The sequence below is a fragment of the Leuciscus leuciscus genome, assembly GCF_965113295.1.
Source record: "Leuciscus leuciscus genome assembly, chromosome: 23".
NCBI lineage: Eukaryota > Metazoa > Chordata > Actinopteri > Cypriniformes > Leuciscidae > Leuciscus > Leuciscus leuciscus.
In genome coordinates this window covers 23,341,948-23,361,919 of record NC_138747.1, presented here as the reverse complement: position 1 = coordinate 23,361,919, position 19,972 = coordinate 23,341,948, and the positions used below count along the sequence as shown (strand labels likewise).

The following is a 19,972-nucleotide window of genomic DNA, read 5'->3' as shown; positions in this document are numbered from 1 at the left end:
CCATCCTCAGCTTAGAGACAGCCTTTCCCTTCTGCTGACAAAGAAAAGAGACAAAGAGACAAAGAGCTGGTCTGAGGTCCTGAAGCTTTGAGTTCTGTCCACGTACAGTCGCAGTGCGCGGAGGGGACAGAGCAAAGCCAGGGCTGGGTCTGCCTCCTCCAGGGGCTGTGCTTGCAGGTTCACCACCTGGTCCCTGAAGCGAGTGGTAGGAACCTGGGCACATAGCCAGGTCGGGGTCTCAGTACAACATGGTTGTCACCCAGCCCGAACTCTAGGCACGATTCGTCAACCGAAAATCCCTGCAGGTCCCATACCCTCTTGATGGAGGCCAGTGCAACCAGTAGCAAAGTCTTCATGGACAGAAGCTTTAGGTCTGCTGATTGCAAAGGCTTAAAAGTGAGCATCCTGGAGTGCTCGAAGCACCAGGGAAAGGTCCCAAGAGGGCATGGAGGGGGGTAGAGGGAGATGTAATCGTCTCGCCCCCATAAGGGACCTGACGACCAGGTCTACTTTCCCACTGTTTTGCCATCTATGTGGTTGTGATATGCTGAAATAGCGGCAGCATGTACTTTGAGGGTGGAGGGAGACAGCCCTCGTTCCAACCCTTGCTGCAGGAAAGAAAGCACGGACCCTATAGAACATCTTCGGGGGTCCTCTCGGTGAGAGGAACACCACTCGACGAACAGGTTCCACTTCAAGGTCCACGCAAGGCGTACGCCCCTCTCGGGACTCGGCCATGAAGCCAGTGCTGAAGCTGCTGCCGCTGCCATATGCCCCAGGAGCCTCTGAAAACATTTTATTGGGACCGCCGTCCTGCCTTTGAACATGTTCAAGCAGTTCAGCACCAACTGAGCGCGTTCCTCTGTGAGGCGCGCTGTCTGTAAGACCGAATCCAACTCCATACCGAGAAAAGAGATCCGCTGCATGGGGGAGAGTTTGCTCTTTTCCCAGTTGACCTGAAGACCCAACTGGCTGAGGTGCCTGAGTACGAGGTCCCTGTGTTCGCATAACTGATCTCGAGTGTGTGCTAGTATGAGCCAGTCGTCGAGATAGTTGAGGATGAGAACGCCCTGTTCTCTCATGGGAACAATGGGGCCCCTCCGTGACTTTCGTGAAGACACGGGTAGACAGGGACAGCCCAAAGGGCAAGACCTTGTACTGATATGCTCGACCCTTGAAAGAAAAGCACAGAAACGGCCTGTGTCAAGGAAGAATCGAGACATGAAAGTACGCGTCCTTGGATGGATGCATTCGAAAATGCGTTTCTGCGTGATCATTTTGAACGGTAGCTTGTGAAGGCTCCGCTTCAAAACTCGCAGGTCCAAGGCAGAAGGCAGAAGCGGCTTCCCCACAGGCCTTGTAAGCCTTGCCGGTTAAGTCCAACGAGTGTTTACAGGCCCGGGAAGAAAGCTCCGCACCAGATGGAATTAGGGCACAGTTGCATAGCAATATATATCTGGAGGGATGCACATGTAACCCTTAGCCGGTCCGCCATCAAAGGGTTGTGAGGGAGGAAGAGCAGTCGGGACGATTTCTGGCAGTGAAAGGTGCCGTCCATGACCCAGTGAGCTCTTCATGCACCTCCGGGAAGAAAGGAACCGGGGAGGGTTGCTGAGAACGAGCACGGGCCACCCTGAGAAATCAATCATCCAGCCTCGAGGATCTTGTTGGTGGCCCGAGAAAGCATTGCCATCATCTCCGGGTCCGACTCGGGCAACGCTGCCGCTCCCGAAGGGGGCAGTGCAGCCGAATCGTCATCCCTGGAGAAGTCTGCCCCACCCTCCGATGCAGCGATCGACATCTGATCATCTTGGGCAGCGGCGAAGGATACGGCTGGTAGGCTACACACCTCGTGGATGGTCCAGCGCATTCCCTTGGCAGCCCTACTGGCTGCGGAGCGTGGGAGGGATGAGGGTTCCTAGGGGTTAGTTCCCCTAAGGAAGTGTGCTCACCGTGATCCTCAGGTCACCCGCACTACTGCCTGAAGTAACCCTCTGAGGATCGTGGCAGAGGCTCCGGGACTCCGCCCCTTTGCAGGAACGAGAGTCTCGATCGTAGCTCCGAGATGGTTATCTTCCCCAATGGGTACATGACTCATCCACGACAGTTCGTGACCGTCCCGCGATCCCAGGTAACGACCGCATCCAGAAACACACAGGTAGAGTGACATCTTTAAAAAGACACACTCTACCCATGTAAGCTCTTTCAGGGGACTGCTCTCCTTGGTGCTGAAGAACGCAGGGGAACGGTCATAACGAACACAGACAGGGAAGTGTCTCTCTCTCGCGGCGATCTCACCAGCCATAAGAACGGCTTTTCAGCGCTCTTGGCACACCGTACCAGCTGTAAGAATAGCCTTTTTGTTTTGCTCATGACAAACAACACAAACACAAAAAGACAGAGTGAGAAAGAGAGAGAGAGAGAGAGAGAGAGAGAGAGAGAAAAGTTGACCCCACTGCCACACTGTATCGCCCGCACCAGACGTGAGAGATCCTCCTGGAGAGCTTGCTCGTTTAATATAAACACTCACTGAAGAGAACAGCATCGAAACACTCGGCTCCGAAGCAAAAAGCTGAAGTGCAATCGCACCCTCTGCTCATTATATACCTGCGCTGCGTGGCTGAAAAAGCTGATGCAAATGATTGCTCACCAAAGTGTATTGGCTCGTTTAGTTTCACTCGAAGTAGATTGGCCTCTCTAGCGAGATTCCTATTCGTCGGTCCCCGACGTGGCGTCGAGAGACCAACTGAAGAGGAACTACATGCCTATCGACTGAACACTTAATAAGCATTCAAATGATGTCACCGTTTTCGCAAATCAAATTCTTGTTGTTCAAACGGAAACAATAACGGTATCGTTTTCAAAAACGTGCACTTTGAAACCCGTTTAAAAAGTTTGCATTTTCAGGCCCACAAAACACTGTTATTATGTAAATGAATAGCCAAAAACATAAAAAGTGTTCCATTTTTAATTAAAAATGGTGTCATGTAAACCGCCATTTAGACTGGAGATGGTTTAGAGGTTGGAGAGGGACTGGTATAACTATTTTGACAAATTTTGGAGAGCACATATGGATATCCAAAAGAATCCCACATTACAAGCATCTCCCCTCACTTTATGATACTGATAAGACGAGAGCTGCATAATATGCTAAACAGCAGGATAACAGCATTTTTGTCCAGGCAATCAGTCGGTTCAGGCTTTTGTAGTCAATACCCCTCTTTGAAAGGCTTTTGATAAGTATGGTTAGTGAATTATTAATATGTGTGTGTGTGTGTGTGTGTGTGTGTGTGTGTGTGTGTGTGTGTGTGTGTGTGTGTGTGTGTGTGTGTGTGTGTGTGTGTGTGTGTGTGAAGAAAAACACCAGTTATTGAAAAGGAAACAACACATTTGAGAAAAGCCCATTTTTAGTAACTTTCCCACATTGTAAAGAACTGATCTTCTCCACTCGCCTCTTTTCTAAGAAGTATAATCATTATTGTAATTATAATTATTATAATTATAACCATTTACTGTCAATCCACACTTCATTATGTTTAGAAGTGGAGAGTAAATCACTAAACGTTAAGAAGTCGATTGTTCAAAGCCTGTTTTGTCTCATTTGGGACTATGGGGGTTCATAAATATTCCAGGGATTGCTCAGGTCTTGACATTCCAGTTCCTGGAAACCTCAGAAGAAAAGTCAAGCATAATGAGTCCAGGTCACAGGAGGAATGTATTCGATTACAAATAAAAAACATTTGCTGTGTTAAATGCATAAGACCCAAAAACATCGGACAGACTGACATGACCATTCATTCTCCACATTAATTGACCACTACAACTCACAGTAGCTCCCTGGCTTTCTAGAAGTTAGTTGCTCAGTGAGAATTGAGCCATCACTGTGGCTGTTTGTAATCTTGAATCAATACCTGCAAGTGGGTCAAGAGAAGATGGACTGAAGGTAAGCTAGACTTTTCTTGCATTCCCACAGAAGATTGGAAGAGAAAAATAGCTGAGAAAAATAGCTGAAAAAAAAGTTATCAATGATAATTAATCCATTTTCATTTAGCAAGCCATCCTTCAAAATGACTGAGGGGGGCAAAGGTAATGGTATGAATCACCACACTTGAAAAACACAAGAGTTCTAATTAACCAAGTGCTTTGAATGAGACTGTTGAATACATCAGCACTCGACATGAAAGAGGGAGTTGTGACCGCCAGACAGCTGTTGAGTCCCTGAGCTCAGAACATCAGTGCATCGGGGTCTGTCTGCGAAACTGGCAAGAGAGGAGGCTACGATAATCTCTAGAAGGATCTCGGACAAGCCCCCAGTTGGGAGATGGGCTTTTCTTCTGACACTAACTCAGCTGAGCTGTGGAAATGCCCACACCATGGTTGGAGTCGGTTTTGTGACAGTAAGACATACAGGAAAAAAACAAACTTCACCATATGTACTCTCAAGCATTTAGAATCATACTATTCTTGTTGGTTGTTCACAGGTAATCTGAGGCTTTAAACTCACACTTTTCAGCGCATGAAAGCGTCTATGGCTGTGATCCATTAAATAGTCACTGAGAGACCTTTACATGTGGGAAATAGAAAGGCTACAGAGTAGAAGGCTCAAGATACAGTAATTCTAACATGCTTCTCTACAGTTGTAACGCCTATAATGCAATAAAATTCATGCATTACACAGACCTTACACAAGCTTTTATGAAGGAAGGGTATCTACAAAAATAATGTTTATACCTATTTTTGGCCTAATATAAGATAAAGATCAATAAACAAGAAATGTGAAAGGATACAGCCCCACTGACAAGAACTACTGATGGAATATGGGGGTGCACAATCTTTGCAATTCTTCTGTGTTGATTATTTTGTTCTATCCTCACTTTTTGTAATGGATTATTAAGACAAAGTGGTGTCCTGACCAAATGTTAATGTAGCCCATTACTGTATGAACCTTATTACTATCATAATATTATCTAACTTAATATATCCTATCCTGTAAAGAGCTGACCTGTTGTTACATTTCTGCACTGGGGGAGTCTGCACTGTCATGAAAATACTAGTTTGCGCACAGCATATTCAATGGAGCAGTCTAAACTGTAAGTGTCTGCATAGAAAATGCCTTCATTTGACAGACATCCCATTTTTGGGTGTGTTCTGTTAATTTTAGACAACTATACATGGGTTTCATCAGGTCCCTTTCCACAGGTGTATAAAATCAAGCACCTAGATTATGAATGCAGACTGCATTGTGCTTGATTAATACACCTGTGGAAAGGGACCTGATGAAACCCATGAATAGAGTGCTGCAGTGAGGACATATTTTTGTCGGCCAACCCGGAAGTTGGCAACACCCTTTTTCACTCGACAAAAACAAACAGGATTTTTCCATTGGCTTTTGAATTATTGCAGAAAATACACTCTGTGACCAACAAAAGTTGTTCATCATAATAATCTTCAAAAGTGAACACTTCACAATTTTGAAGCCTAAATACAATCGCCAGAAGTAAAAAGCAAAACGTAGCTATAAACGAACTACACCACAGTTGTCTGGCTTCAATGTCACCATCTCCAAGTTTCCAACTCTTTCAGTCTTTATCTAAAAACGTTTTCCCTGAAAGTTTGAGTTAGAATAGTTTGCAAAAGCACAATTATAGTAAAGTCAAGTCAAGTCACCTTCATTTATATAGCGCTTTTAACAATATAGATTGTTTCAAAGCTGCTTTACAGTGATAATAGGATATTACAGTAACATAGATTGTTTTGGCTTTACAGCAGCACTAGAATAAAGTTATTGTCCAGCTAAAGATAACACGACACCGTTCTAACAGAAAACACTCAACACGCTCCGGCCCGCTCATCCACACAAAACAGTCCCCGGTGGCTCGAGAACGCAAACCCTGAAATAAATTCCGAGGTGCAAGCCTTGACATAAAAAAAAAAAAAAAAGGTTATGCGCAAACCTCAAAAACGCAAACCCGCGAAAACACAGACGGCGTGCGCATCACGTGTTTATAGGTATGCATGTTTGAATATATATGTGCGCAGGCGTGTAGTCCTTTACAAGCCAACCCTCAACAAACTAATTGTCTGGCCTTAAAAAAAATGTATAAAGAATTATTTATTGCTTCCGCGTAGCCACGTGAACCGGAATTATCCAGACAACGTTTTATCTGTACATGGGAGAGACTAGTTGACACTTCAGGACTGCGTTGTCGTCATGTCCAGGCGCAGGTCCATCATCAAATCTGGATACAGCCTGGATCCGGTGGACTGCAGTAAACCTCGGGATAAACAGAGAGTCTAATATTAGCATAGTACCAACCAAATCCGGCATCCTTCTTATGATATAACAAGTACATCAGGATTTATGGGAAGTGTTCCCGGTTCCGGCTGACCAAATCTACGCAGCCTAACATTGAACTATAGAATCATAAACAGTATGAGTTTACCTATTCAGTGTAATAATGTTTAATGTCCCTGACAACCTCTGTAGTCCCACTAGCCACTTTTTCAAGAGAAGTAAAAGCTTTAAAAAAAAAAGGTTTTACTGATATATTTTATGTCAAAGATAAATGTTAACCACAGACCTTATTTCAAGCATTTAATCAAAAACATATTGGCCTGCAGTGCTCTATAAAGCCTTAAATATAAATTACACAACTGCGTGTTATGTGCCAATACATGGCCCAGTTGAACATACTTGATTTGCAGTAACAAGTAACAAACCTCAGTACTTAAAAGAGCAACAGAGTTGCATTGAAATGTTTCTGACATTAACCTGAATGTGTTATTATCAGGTAAGTTGCAGTTTGACCTGAAAGAGAAGAAAGACCATTAAAGAAGCATTAAATAGCATTTATGCAAATTCCTGCTATAGCGCTTCTATTGCAACAACACACAAGACCGAGCTTGCATATGTATCTGCGTTCTTTTGCCTGCGTAAAATCTGTTTTCAGCCATTTGTAGGTTGACCTAAAGAGAACACATTGCGCTCTGTAACGTTAACTCTATGACTGTGCTCTGTTAACTGAGGACAGCAATACTGTTGACCACTAACAAAACAGCTTGACAAAGGCCAAAAAAAAAATAATACTGAAAAAGCAGTTCAATCAAGTGTCAACTCCCTTCAAGTGTCAGCTGTTGACATTTTTATATCTTTGATTCAAGAATCACACTGACGTGTCAACACGTGTTTCAATCTCAGTACTTTCTCTCTGCTGTTGCTAAGTAACACCATCACGGTCTTTCTTTTTTCTTTTTTTTTAGAGAGAGACAAGGGAAGAAACAAGGAGTTTTACAGTGTAGTTTTTAGTTTTCAAGAATGACCTCAGGTTAGATCAAAACAGGACAAGGTTATGCTCTGAAATCTCATGCGAGGCTGTGTGGAATGACATGAAGTGTCATGCTGTGGATTGTATGTGTGTGTGTAAGGTACCTTGTGTTAAGAAACCCTCAGGAGAAAGAAGCAAAAGTCAGAGAGGTCAGACGCAGCTCAATGAGATTCGCAAATAGAATTCTGGAGTCTGTTTAGATGTTTTAAGCCTTTTATTGCTATTAAAAAACATTCTCCTGAATGAAAATAATATTTGGCATTGTGACATGATGGTAGGTTGGGCAAAATGACCTGAAATGGCCCGCTGAATATGTGTCAGGTTATCACTGTTTTCAGAGGGAATTAAATAGCCGGCTGTCAGAACACTGTCACTACAATTTCTCTTACTTACAAAAAAACAAAAACAAAAAAATAAATAATAATAATAAAAATATTGCCAACAGTCACAGAGCTCCCCAAAAACACACCAAAATAACACATTGCTGGTTGTGAGAAGTGTTGGCACAGCGTGGTTTGAGCTGGCACATTCAGGTCACTTTTACTAAAACACTACATGAACATTTACTGTATCCTAATTACTGTAGATCCAAAGCAAAGCTCTGCAATTAGCACTTATTACAGTACTTTCATAAAAGGTTATTCTGTTCATAAAATCACTGATACATTGGTAATGCCATGGTTAAAACAAACTTTAAATTAGGTGTAAATACAGACATTTTAATAAAATAAATAGCACAAATTAATTCAAGTATCTTAAAGATGCAGCCATCCGAGTTTTAGCACACTGAGCTCATAAACAATTTATCAAACATACTCTACCGGCAGCAATATTGGAAATCCCTCTTCTCAACAGTGCAAGGACACACATCAGACAGCTCAGACGCTGAGGTTCATGTTTGCATCTACACAGTATGGCTCATAAAAGTTATGTAAAGAGACTTATGACCCTTAAGTTGATAGGTGATTTCAGCTTTAAATTCAAAACAGGCAACTATAGTCTAGGATAACAGAGCATTAACTCCAAACAGTAAGCATTTTTATTTCCTAACCTATAATAGACCTAAATAGACCCTAGACCTAACCTCTAACCCAAACCCCAAATCTAATACTAACCATTTAACACTCTTTCCCTTTATTAATCACACTGGGGGGCTTTCACACTGGACATATTCAGTTTGTGTTATTTTAAAATATTTTCCTGCACCGTGCCACATTAAATATAATCAATTTCATGAGATGCAACTTTGTATTGTGTTGTTCTTCCTGACAGCATTACATTTACACATTACATTTATGATAATTTTGAATGCATAAATTAAACTGATTAGCAAATCAAATGAAACATACACAAGGTTCCCCACAGTGGAAAGCAAATTCCTGATTTTAAACTCACATCTTTGGCCACTGCAACACATCATGCTGTTTTGTGTGTGTGTGTGTGTGTCTATCGCCATAAATTAAAGTCATTTCACATATCTGTTGAGAGCCTATGTGAACGGCCCTGTATTTTAATTAAAATTCTGAGCAGAATGAAACATTTACTAAATGATGTAAATTATAAATTAAATATTAAGAAAATTACATCATGTTAGGGAAAAACAAAGTAAAAGTACCACTATTGTCAAAGCACAAAAAAAAAAAAAAAAAAAAAAACACAAAAAAAAAGGTCACCATGACCTTTTCTGATTCCATGACACTAAAACATTCCCTTGAATCCATGTAATAAATTGTACAGTCTTGTAAAGATGATGAACATTATCAATTTATTTACAAGCATCCTAAGGGAGATAGCAATGCAGCATTTTTTATTTATTTTTTATTTTTTTTCCAGCAGAAGGGAGGCAGAGAACTGTCGATCATTTGCATCGGATGCATTACCAAAGCAGGCAGGCAAATCCACTTAAGTATGCTCCAGGAATTTGCGGAGGTCCCAGGCAGTATGCCCTTCTCACAGAGGTCTGAATGTGTTCTCCCCCATCAGGAGTCCAGCGGCCATCAGAAGTGGCCCATCCGTGTGGTAAAGACGCTGCGGGGGCGAGTCGAGGACGCCGAGCGGCCGAAGCTAGAAGACGGCCACTTGATGATGAACTGGGAAGTGACTGGCAGCAGATACCTGCACAGACGGAGAGAGGAATCAGATATAGGGGTCGGATGCCAAACTCAAAGGCAGGATTAGAGGCACAAAGGTCACCTAAAGAGATCAGGCTCTCTCTCGGCTCCCCAGCTGATGCTTTAGATTCCTGTCCCCTCCGCTGACCCTCACGTTTACACTGTGCCGTTTTTAATAATGAGTGGCACAAGTGGCTGAACGGGACTTGTTTTAACAGATAAGAACTTGTTTAATGCACAGGATGTTCCAAGACAGGACAGGTTAGATAATTAGAGCCTTCACAGAGACAAGGAGGGTAACCAGCCTAGACAGCTGCTGACCCACACTTGCTAATGCCACAACAGCTTAATTATAATTCTACTCGAAACAAGGCAATTTAAACAGTTAATTATTTAAATAACACAGTGATAAACAAAAAAAAAAAAAAAAAAAAAAAAAAAAACAACAAGTTGTGCTAAATAAGCTGCATACACTAAATCATTTGAACAAACAGCTAACCGACAAATTCTTTTTTCTCTCTCTCCTTTTAGTGATATCAAAAAAAAAAATTCAAAAAAAATAACTGTGGGCCACTGGCAAATAAGGATGTCTGAAATGATAAACAGAAAACGTCTTTTAGAAATATAATTCTTATATTTCTAATGGGTATACATGTAGTAAGTCTCTTTTTCAGTTTTTCGGCTTTTCTTTGTGAAATAATGGTTGTACCACAATGACTTTGATTTGGCAAACAAGAGTTTTTCAATCATTAATATAATATATATATATATATATATATATATATATATATATATATATATATAATAAAATAAAACTGCTTCACTCATTAAAATAAATAAATCAATCAATACTACTTTGTGCATAATAGGCTTTATTATAATAATAATACCTAAACAGTTATTTTTTCATGAATTTTCAATAAGATATTTTGTAACAATTCAAAAACTGAAAACTTGTTCATCATAGAAGAATTGTATTTAAATTATTGCTTGTATAAATGGATTTTTTAAATAATAAATTTAAAAAAAACTAAAGAATAAGTGTCACGACTCAGGGGCCCAGGAAGTGGCTTTGTATGAATGAAAGAAGTGGCTTTGTATGAATGCAATGATGTAGTTACGACAGCAATACATAATGCCAGTACAAATTAGGGCTGCTCTTTATCTAACTAAAGAAGATTTGTTCTAAAGCTCCTGCTGCAGAAAGACAGGGCCAAGAGACTTGGGAAGAATCAAATTAACTTTTATAAAAGAATGCCCTTGAATCTTCTCATGATACTGCACTAAGCATGTGTTTGCAGTGCATTCCCTTCAATCGGCAATATGGAACATGGATGTCATGCATGTTTTATGGATCATAAAAACTCTGGACTATGATGAATATCGATGAATGTCTCCATCACACACACCGAGCCACCTTTCACATCATGCGCACATGGTCTTTCTCTACATTCTTTTCATTAAAGCTTTAAAAATATCCAGCCCGATTTTTTGGGTTCTTCCCTCAGGGAACTCCAGACAGGTGAGTTCTCAGGAAATGGTTGTGGGTTGGGGTTGAGCCTCATTAGCATATTTTTCAGTACAGACTGCCGAGTTTGGTCAACAAAAGGAAATGTCAAAGGAATATGAAATTCAAATATGAACATATATGGAGGTGGACCTTTCTGGCTCTGAAGAATTCCCTGTAAGGAAGTCTCATCCATGAGAGAGCTCCATCACTCAGGGTCCAATCAGGCTGCAGGCAGTGTTTAATTGGACCTCTGTGAGGATTCCTCCAGGTCTTTGGCTTTTGATCACTGAGCAGTTCTTGGAAAAACCTGCCAGTGCAAAGCCCCTAGAGAACCGCCAGCTGTCTAACGTTCGAACGTGTGTGTGCTTTACTAATTACACACAATCGCTCGGAGATCTGCACATATCTCACGTCTGTTTGCTTGTTTAAAGCCTACACTCTATCACCCAACTGCCACATGCTGCATAAAACTTTGAGAGAGAACTTTTAGACACTTTGAGAGAAAAAGGAGACTTCCCCATTCACCAGATATCATATTAGGTTTCTCAAAAGTTAAGAAAGAAATCTCTGTAGTTCTACATCTTGAAAAATAAATCTCACAAAACTTCCAATGGCACCTATTTTCATTTATACTATAATTTTGGTGGTTGCTCTTACTTTTCGTGACTAAACACTGAAACTGAGTTGGTGGTAACGCTACATGCAACCCTTTTTTGCGCTACATGCTTTACTATTTATTTACTCACAAACGCAATCGACCGACAACAGCAAACTATTGCACCTATTATTATTAACAAAGCTGTCTACTCTGTAAGTGGATTTTTAACTATTTACTGTTTTAAGAGTAACAGAATAATGTACCATTCCTTTTAAAAGCAAAGTTTCACATTACGCTCATGTTAGGTGAATATTTGCATACTTCCATAATCTGACAAATTTCCCAAAAATATTTAAAATAAAAATCTAGGACTTGAGTTTTTTCCATAAGAAACTGATTGGAATGTAAAAAAAATAAATAAATTGCCTGCATATAACAAGTGGTTAGAGAGAAGGGTCTTGGATGATGGCAACCAATAAGTCTTTTCAGAGAGCAATTTGTTACATTTTGAACAAAGATTCTGAAAACATTTCCTTGAAATAATGTGCACTGATGCAATCATGCATAATAGACCTAGAACATGAAGTACATATGGTCAATTTTGATTTTGTGCTGACTTAACTAATGGGTTAGTTGGGCAAAGAACACATCTCTGGTATGTCATGTGACTTCTACACCTTCTATCGGAGACATGACAGGCACCTGATGGATCCGAACAAGGAATAAGGGGGCGGCGATGGAGTAAGAAGCAAGGATGAAACTGTTACCCAGGCATCATTTTCCTAACGAGGCAAAGCAGATGCCGGCTGATTGAAAAATAACGGATCCCCAAGGGCCGTTCCAGCAATGAGCCGTCAATGAGGCATGTCCTGAGAGAACACAAGTGTGAGAAGAGAGCGGATATTGGCTAGGATGGAGAGCTGAGAGGAAATCGAAAATGACTGGCTGGGTTTCTCTGAGGTTATGCCCCCATGGAAATACAAAAAAAAAAAAAAAAAAGCAGCAAACAGGTGGACAAAGGTTTATGGCCGAAGATCAGACAAACTGGAGGGGAGAGAGTGTGATCCAAAACCAAAAGATAATGTCCAAGGGGGTGGAATCACAGGATGAGTGCTGTCGAGCAAACAAGGATACATTTCTGGGTAGTCGACAGGCCAGACTCGAAGGACAGAATCTGACTCTGAATAATTCTGCATGATTCATAAACTACACTTAACGGGATAGTTCACCCAAAAATGAAAATTCTGTCATCATTTACTCACCCTCAAGTTGTTTCAAACCTGTATGAATTTCTTTTTTCTGCTGAACACAAAAGAAGATATTTAGAAAAATGTCTGTAACCAAACAGTTGATGGACCCCATTGACTTCCACAGTATTTTTTTTTCCTACTATGGAAGTCATTGGGGTCCATCAACTGTTTGGTTACCGACATTTTTCAAAATATAATTATACAAATAAATTCATACATTTACATTTTACATTTACATTTATTCATTTAGCTGACGCTTTTATCCAAAGCGACTTACAATTGCTATATATGTCAGAGGTCGCACGCCTCTGGAGCAACTAGGGGTTAAGTGTCTTGCTCAGGGACACATTGGTGTCTCACAGTGGATTCGAACCCGGGTCTCTCACACCAAAGGCATGTGTCTTATCCATTGCGCCACCACCACCCCTCATACAGGTTTGAAACAACTTGAGGGGGTGAGTAAATGATGACAGAATTTTCATTTTTGGGTGAACTATCCCTTTAAGTGCTTAAACTCATGTAGCTTAATCTCAGGTAAAATTCACACACGTCTGCATAAGCACATCAATAATGTAGGTGATTTAAATGGAGCCGATCAGCTCTAATAATACACAATATTCTAATAGGACAAGCTAAAATGCTCTGCAAGAATCAGATTTGTGAAATTTCATTGAAAAGGTCTGTTGTCCATTGCCAGTAGTGTAGTAATGCATGAAGCAGCACTCACACAAAAGTCACTTTCAAACCAAGAAGCTTTCTGTTAGTTAACCCGGAGACAGGGGATCCTTAATCTTTTTTTTTTTTTTTTTTATACAGTACTTTTCCGGTAAATAAAATACCTAAACATCCTTAACACAAAACAAATTGATTTGCTTAGTTAGTAAATAGTTAGTAAGAGATACGTGTCTTCAGAGAATATCTTTAATATTTCTTTTCTTGTTTTAAGCATAAAATATTTTCTTACAGAAAGAAAAAAATATCAATTGGCTTTACATATAAATACTACTTCAGTAGCAGTTTCTGTACCAACTTTTTAGTGTTTAAAACCTCCTAACAAATCAGATTCGGCTAATCGCAATTGTAGAATCAGTTTGACATGAATTGAACTTGTCAAATATAAGGTGATAAGAAACAAATTGTGCATGGGTTTCAGCAAATGTGGAGCTAATAGTGAATGAAAGGAGTCGTTCAGATGTGCTTCTGCTGTTGTGCTGGAGTGTTTGGTCTGAAAGCATGTTTCATGCACAAAAGTGGTACGGTAAGTGTGTCAGCACAAAAATGTGGAACACTTTCTTGTAAACATTCAGAAAATGTGTGTATAGCGCATTATTTATACAAGGCTGATTTGTGAATCAATTGTAATATTCTGTATAATGGGCAATATTATTTTTGCCCTGAAAAGACTTGCATTGTCTTTACATCAAATATTTTAAATACAAGTGTTTGTACTGAAATACTGCATGCAAAGGTTTCATGAATTTTCCCCAGAATTTTTGTTCTGAGTTCTCCCTCTTGAAAAATATGCAATTTTACTATAGCCAGTACCACCTGTTGTACTTCTGTTTTTATATATATATATTACTAAATGCAGTTCTGCAGTGTTAACTGTACTAATGGTGATGTGAGTGTCAATACATTCTTTTAGCAGCATCGTCATGGGCGTTTGAAGAGGGTAACTATACCTTGTGTCGTCCCAGTCTGGGCTAAGGCCGCTGAGAGAACCGCGTGAGTCGGCCACAAACTTGTAGACTATAAGCAGACAGTCTCTACACAACTGTACAACACGCTGGCAGCACCTCAACTCATGCGCGGTCACCACCTCACTGCTCTTACTGAAGACGCTCTCCCATGATGACCTGCTGAAGGAAGATACGCACATAAATACAACAGCCAAGAAGTGGGTGGTACCAACATTATATGTCATGGTATGCATACTTTTATATCACAGTAACAATATTACATGGTATAGTTATCTTTTACTGGAAACTCAAAAACAGATTAAATATTAAATAAGCATGGCATGTGGTAATTACTTTTTAAAATAATCCAGTCAATTAAATTGTTTAGATATTTTCACTTGATTATTGTAGTTAATGAACTTCATGGACACAAACCAAAATATAAGATTATTCCTATCAACTGAATGACAAATCTCACAAGTCTCATTATGATTCAAAATGGTAAAAACTAACATAATAAAATGGATATTTTCAACTTCATCCAAATTAAATACATGAGTCACGTTTTACAGGTTTAAATTAAATAAATACAGTATATGCACACCCGTGACTGCACATCAGTGCAATTTTATATTAATGCATCAAGTTACAGTGTTGCATGGCAAGTGTACACAACATAAACTTGACTTAAATCTCTTAACAACTTCATCTTGGTCCATTGTGGAATATTATCTCACAATTTGGCAGCCGGTATATTAGGCTGCTGTCACTTTAAGAGCTGACGCACTGACCCATTATACTATTTTATATAGCCAATATACTTGTCTTTATGTACACGCACTTTGGGTGTGAGCACAAAATCTGCGGGAATGAGTAAAATTATACCCAATACACGCAATCCCTCGCCGAAATTCAAGCCCTGTAACACCAACAATATTAATCCGGAACAAATGAAACGAGTGAGTTGGTATTGTGTATCCTGCGGAATAGTTTCAGATATTTCAGTATCGATATGTATAGAAAAATCTATATTTCTGACAACGCAACATTGTACTTAGTTTATTATTTCAGATGCCTTTTTAAAATACTACAATTGAAACATTTATAAAATGCATATTTTATTGGCAGGTGTTAATGTCAAGCCCTGTGTTTGTGTGTGTGTATATATATATATATATATATATATATATATATATATATTCCAATGTATTGTATAGTGCTTTTCCAGTACAAAATACCTAAACATCCTGAACACAAAACAAATGTATGTTGTGTTAATCCTTAACACAACAGACCTTTTCTTCCATATTGTGACATAGTGTGTGAGTGTAACAGGTTATTGAAAAATAAAAGTTGGCGGTCAATTGTGGAGGGGAATAGTTTAAGCGGCCTAATTGATTGGAAAAGTCTGCCATACGTCATCAGAGAGAAGTCTGTCTTCCCTGAAACATTATAACATTTTTATAAAAATATATCAATTTTTTTAATAAAAAAATTTAAGACATTTTGCTGTCGTATCTCATCATACAGGCGATACGGGCCAGCTTTTATTGTAATAGACACTGCTGGAACAATCAGTCAGGAAGGTTAAAGGGTCTGATTCTCGTTCTTTTGGCTCTTGTTGAAGAAAGAAACGATAAAAAGTCTCTTTAAAGTCTTGGCAGAGGAGATGAGGTTTCATTATAGAGATGATGAAATGTAACTTCTAGGGATCTGAATTGTACATTACAGGCAGGAAGGCTATGCAGTGCTCTCCCACTGATATCTCCTCCCCATGCTACCGGCTCATAGGCCACCTTCACACGTCAGGCCCTGATTAAACAGAAGCAGCATGGGTTGCTGGCACTGCTTCTAATCCCCTAGAGCTGTGTTCGCTCTCATCAACTCCAAATGGTCTAAACCTGGCTATATAACATCCTTCACTCTGTGGCAATTACAAGAGTGATTGGGCCACACAAAGCCTCCGAGAAGCGCTCGCAATGACTAGAGGGAGAAAGGCGGTCAATACGGAGGAGTCCCTGCTGTTTGCTCTCAGAGCTGATAAAATCGCAGCATGTAAGAGTCTATGTGTATTATAAGAGCAAGCGTGTATGCTTCTATGTGCGACTCTCTAAGGAAGTAAAAGTCTATATCAAGACTTACGATTGAGTCAATAAAGACAAAACAGAGACCATTTTTCTCATGGCCATGGTTATGTTCTGTCTCAATGCCTTTTCAACATTAAACACTCTTACAAACCCACTTATCTTCCATAATGTGACATTTACAAGTGTAATAACGAATACTAATTAAGCAATATCACAGTAAATCACAGTCGCACTGATATTCCGACCAATTACGAGTGTGATATTGCTTTTACACAACAGTTCAATAAACAAGGACATGAATTTTAAGAAGATATCCAATTTTTTCTTTGAAATGATGTGCCCTAATGAATAATTCACAGTAAGACCAGGAATGTGTATTAATAAAGTAAATGTAAATATGCTTAATTCTAATTTCATGTTGACTTTAAAGGCATAATATAATTCTCTTACCCAGAGCTGGAGAGGCAGTTCCAGAGCCCCTGACCGTGACTCCAGAGCAGACGGTTAAAAACACGGTTGAAAAGGTGATAAAGACGTAGACTCTCCACATCCGGTTCACTCCAAATCCTCTGCAGCACTGAGCGGATGTTGGTACGAACAATGTCCAAAACCTTCATGAAATAATCAGATAAATAATAGTGATTAAAAATACCCTGGGACTGGAAAGTTCTGCGCATGATTTACTGGCGATCTACTAGGCAAATTAAAGAACGCAGACGCAGACGGATCATTTCCATAATGACCAAAACAATCTACCAAGAGCAGCGCAAATTAGCCTCTGGTTTAAGACATGCTTTTTTTAGGTGGTAAATAATGGCGCAAATACCAGTAAATTGACTTAGTAAATCCTGTTGCGGGATTCATTTAAATACTCTCCTCCCATAAATGTTGCTTTTGAAAGGGAAACTCAAATGCATATGCAATAAGGTCAGCTGCAAAAATAACCCAGTCCACGCCTTTCAGTACTAATTTTTCACCGTCTTTCCAGTAGTTTTTTGTTTTGTTTTTTTGCCAAAAGAGGGTTAAGCTGCTAGTAAATCTGGCCCTAAATGTTCCTTACAAAAAGTACCAAACTACACTAAAGCTATTCAATGAAGAATGCACTTTAAATACAGCTAAAATAAATTATGATTTCTACTCATGATAGTAACAGTTTAAATACTGTAAATGTTTATTTTGCTAAAAAAAAAATTGCAGGGACTTCTAGGCACAATATTCAAATGAATCAATGCATCATTAATAGATATGAAATGTCCTAATTAACCAATTTTGCTCAAATTAACCGGACTTCCCACAGATACTGGAGGGTACTGTGAACAGTAAAATCCAGAAGAAGAGTAATGGAAGACGTCTCAGTGAGTTTCCACTCATCTTTCTCTTCGCCCTCCAGCTCCCTCACACCATTCTGCTCGTCGACATCTGTGAAGTGACTTTCAACAATATGTCTGATTTAATGGCCTTGTATGAGGCATGTTAACTCTATTCTGATTGATCCCTCAAACTTCGGCTGATAATCAGCTTGTGGAACGAGACAATCCCTCATTATATCAGTCTGCCATGCCCATCCTACAACGTCCAACCTACTGTGTCAAATCAAAACACCTGTAACCTGCTGTAACCACCAGTCGTTCACTACTGTAATAGTGTTGAAATTGAGTGGCTTTGAACAGTTTCATTTTGTTGCATCATGTCTTCTGTTAAGACAGATCCAAATGGCATGTTTTAAGACCTCCATTTTTTTTCACCATACACTTTGGTCACCTGAGACTGTAACTTAGCAAAAAATTATTGAGTGTTTATGTTTTTTGCAAACTTCATGCATTTTTTAGTCCACTCACCTTCCTTTGTTTGGTGGCATCTAACTTTACCAGCCAGTAAGACGCAACTTTTGGCTTATGGTATTTCCAGTTGTTCTGAATCTAAAGGAGCAAATTAAAATAATTTCATTATTGCAATATGCACAATTATTGTCTGTGTGTGAAATATCTATCTATCTATCTATCTATCTATCTATCTATCTATCTATCTATCTATCTATCTATCTATCTATCTATCTATCTATCTATCTATCTATCTATCTATCTATCTATCTATCTATCTGTCTGTCTGTCTGTCTGTCTGTCGGCCTCTCTTTCTTTTATGTTCCAAACACAAGGACCTTGAATAGGAACAGTCCATTCGCATAAGTTTTCTCCCCAAGAATACATTTTTAACATGTCTGAACATTGATCTGAATGTGTGAATATATTTACATCATTTACATTATCAATAAAATATACGCACTCTCCTCATTGGGTCCCGGTGGTACCAGTGCATGCACCAGTGCACGCTGCTTCTCTCGTACTTTCCACTAAAATACGTGGATAAATTATTCTCTTTGTTTTGAGTGTGAGATGATGGCATAAATATTGTCATATTTATCATTTATCTTCCTTGCTAAATCATTAATAACTAATTTAGACTGAACTAGACCAATAATTTTAAGAAGTATTAATTACAAACATATACATGTAACACTGTCGAAATTCAAGAGTCATTTCCAAGTCATTCAAAAGTCAAGTGTCAGTGGAACAAGATGCTTAACCTTCAAACTGCTGATCATCAATATCATGGGGTCAAACTAAATTTTTGATGTTCTAGTCATTTTATATGAGGTTTGAGATTTTTGCAGTCCTTCTTATATAGTGTATATATATTTTTTTTTTTTCTAAACACAGTTTAAAACCTTAGAAGGGGTAAACTGAATTTTAACCAAATGTTGGTTTGTCATATACAGTATTTCCTATATTTACAAGATAACTATTTGTTTGTTTACATTATTTTTACAATAACTAACAGAGAAACACGGTTGAATGGTTGAGCTTAATGAATGTAGTTAACACTGCCGTTTGTTTAAAAAATTACGGAAATAGAATGAAATAATATGTTTTTCTTCCCGCTAGCCTGTGAAAAGGGTCTAAATGATGTTACTGCCAAGGTATCACAATTATAATAAATGTGGTCTTTTTTTAATTATTTTTTTATGAATTAAATAAATAAAACGTACTACAACAAATTTAATATAAATTCACAAGTGTGTCCAAATTATAATATTGCTGTATCATTTAAATTGTTGTATGCAGTCGAGAATGTAAAGGCCGCTGAGGTGGCTAAACAAAGCTAAAAGAGTAGCAAAACTCGAGAGCTTGTAGATTTGAATTTGAGAATGTGTACAATAAATATTCACACTTCCAAATTGAAATTTACACTCACAGCTCTGATGTGAAAGGCTGAATGTTTCGATTTGCACATATCTGCAAATATATACAGTGTATATCCATATAGTGTATATATATATGAAGCCGTTTTATTGGTCGATGCTTGACCAATAGTTATATTTTATTGGCTACAGCATTGCCAACAACACCTGAAA

At 39.1% G+C, this 19,972-nt stretch overlaps 1 protein-coding gene and 1 long non-coding RNA gene across 4 annotated transcripts in view; one reads left to right on the top strand and one right to left on the bottom strand.

Annotated features, from left to right (window-relative positions):
• Window positions 1–7,520: 7,520 nt before the first annotated feature.
• The window catches only part of ttll7 (tubulin tyrosine ligase-like family, member 7), a 129,795-nt gene continuing 117,343 nt past the window's right edge, over window positions 7,521–19,972 (bottom strand). For 2 of the 3 annotated variants that reach the window (XM_082156733.1, XM_082156735.1), the window contains 4 exons: window positions 18,399–18,479; window positions 17,011–17,171; window positions 14,477–14,653; window positions 7,521–9,440 (listed from right to left, as the gene is read on the bottom strand). In XM_082156733.1, the coding sequence (XP_082012859.1) occupies window positions 9,323–9,440; window positions 14,477–14,653; window positions 17,011–17,171; window positions 18,399–18,479 (537 nt within the window). In that variant the 3' untranslated portion in view covers window positions 7,521–9,322. The remainder of the gene's footprint in view (window positions 9,441–14,476; window positions 14,654–17,010; window positions 17,172–18,398; window positions 18,480–19,972) is intronic. The other variant, XM_082156734.1, reaches the window with a different exon arrangement.
• Window positions 14,585–18,378, top strand: LOC309488563. The gene is made up of 3 exons (XR_014202187.1): window positions 14,585–14,719; window positions 17,015–17,151; window positions 17,858–18,378. It is a non-coding gene; the product is annotated as an uncharacterized lncRNA (long non-coding RNA).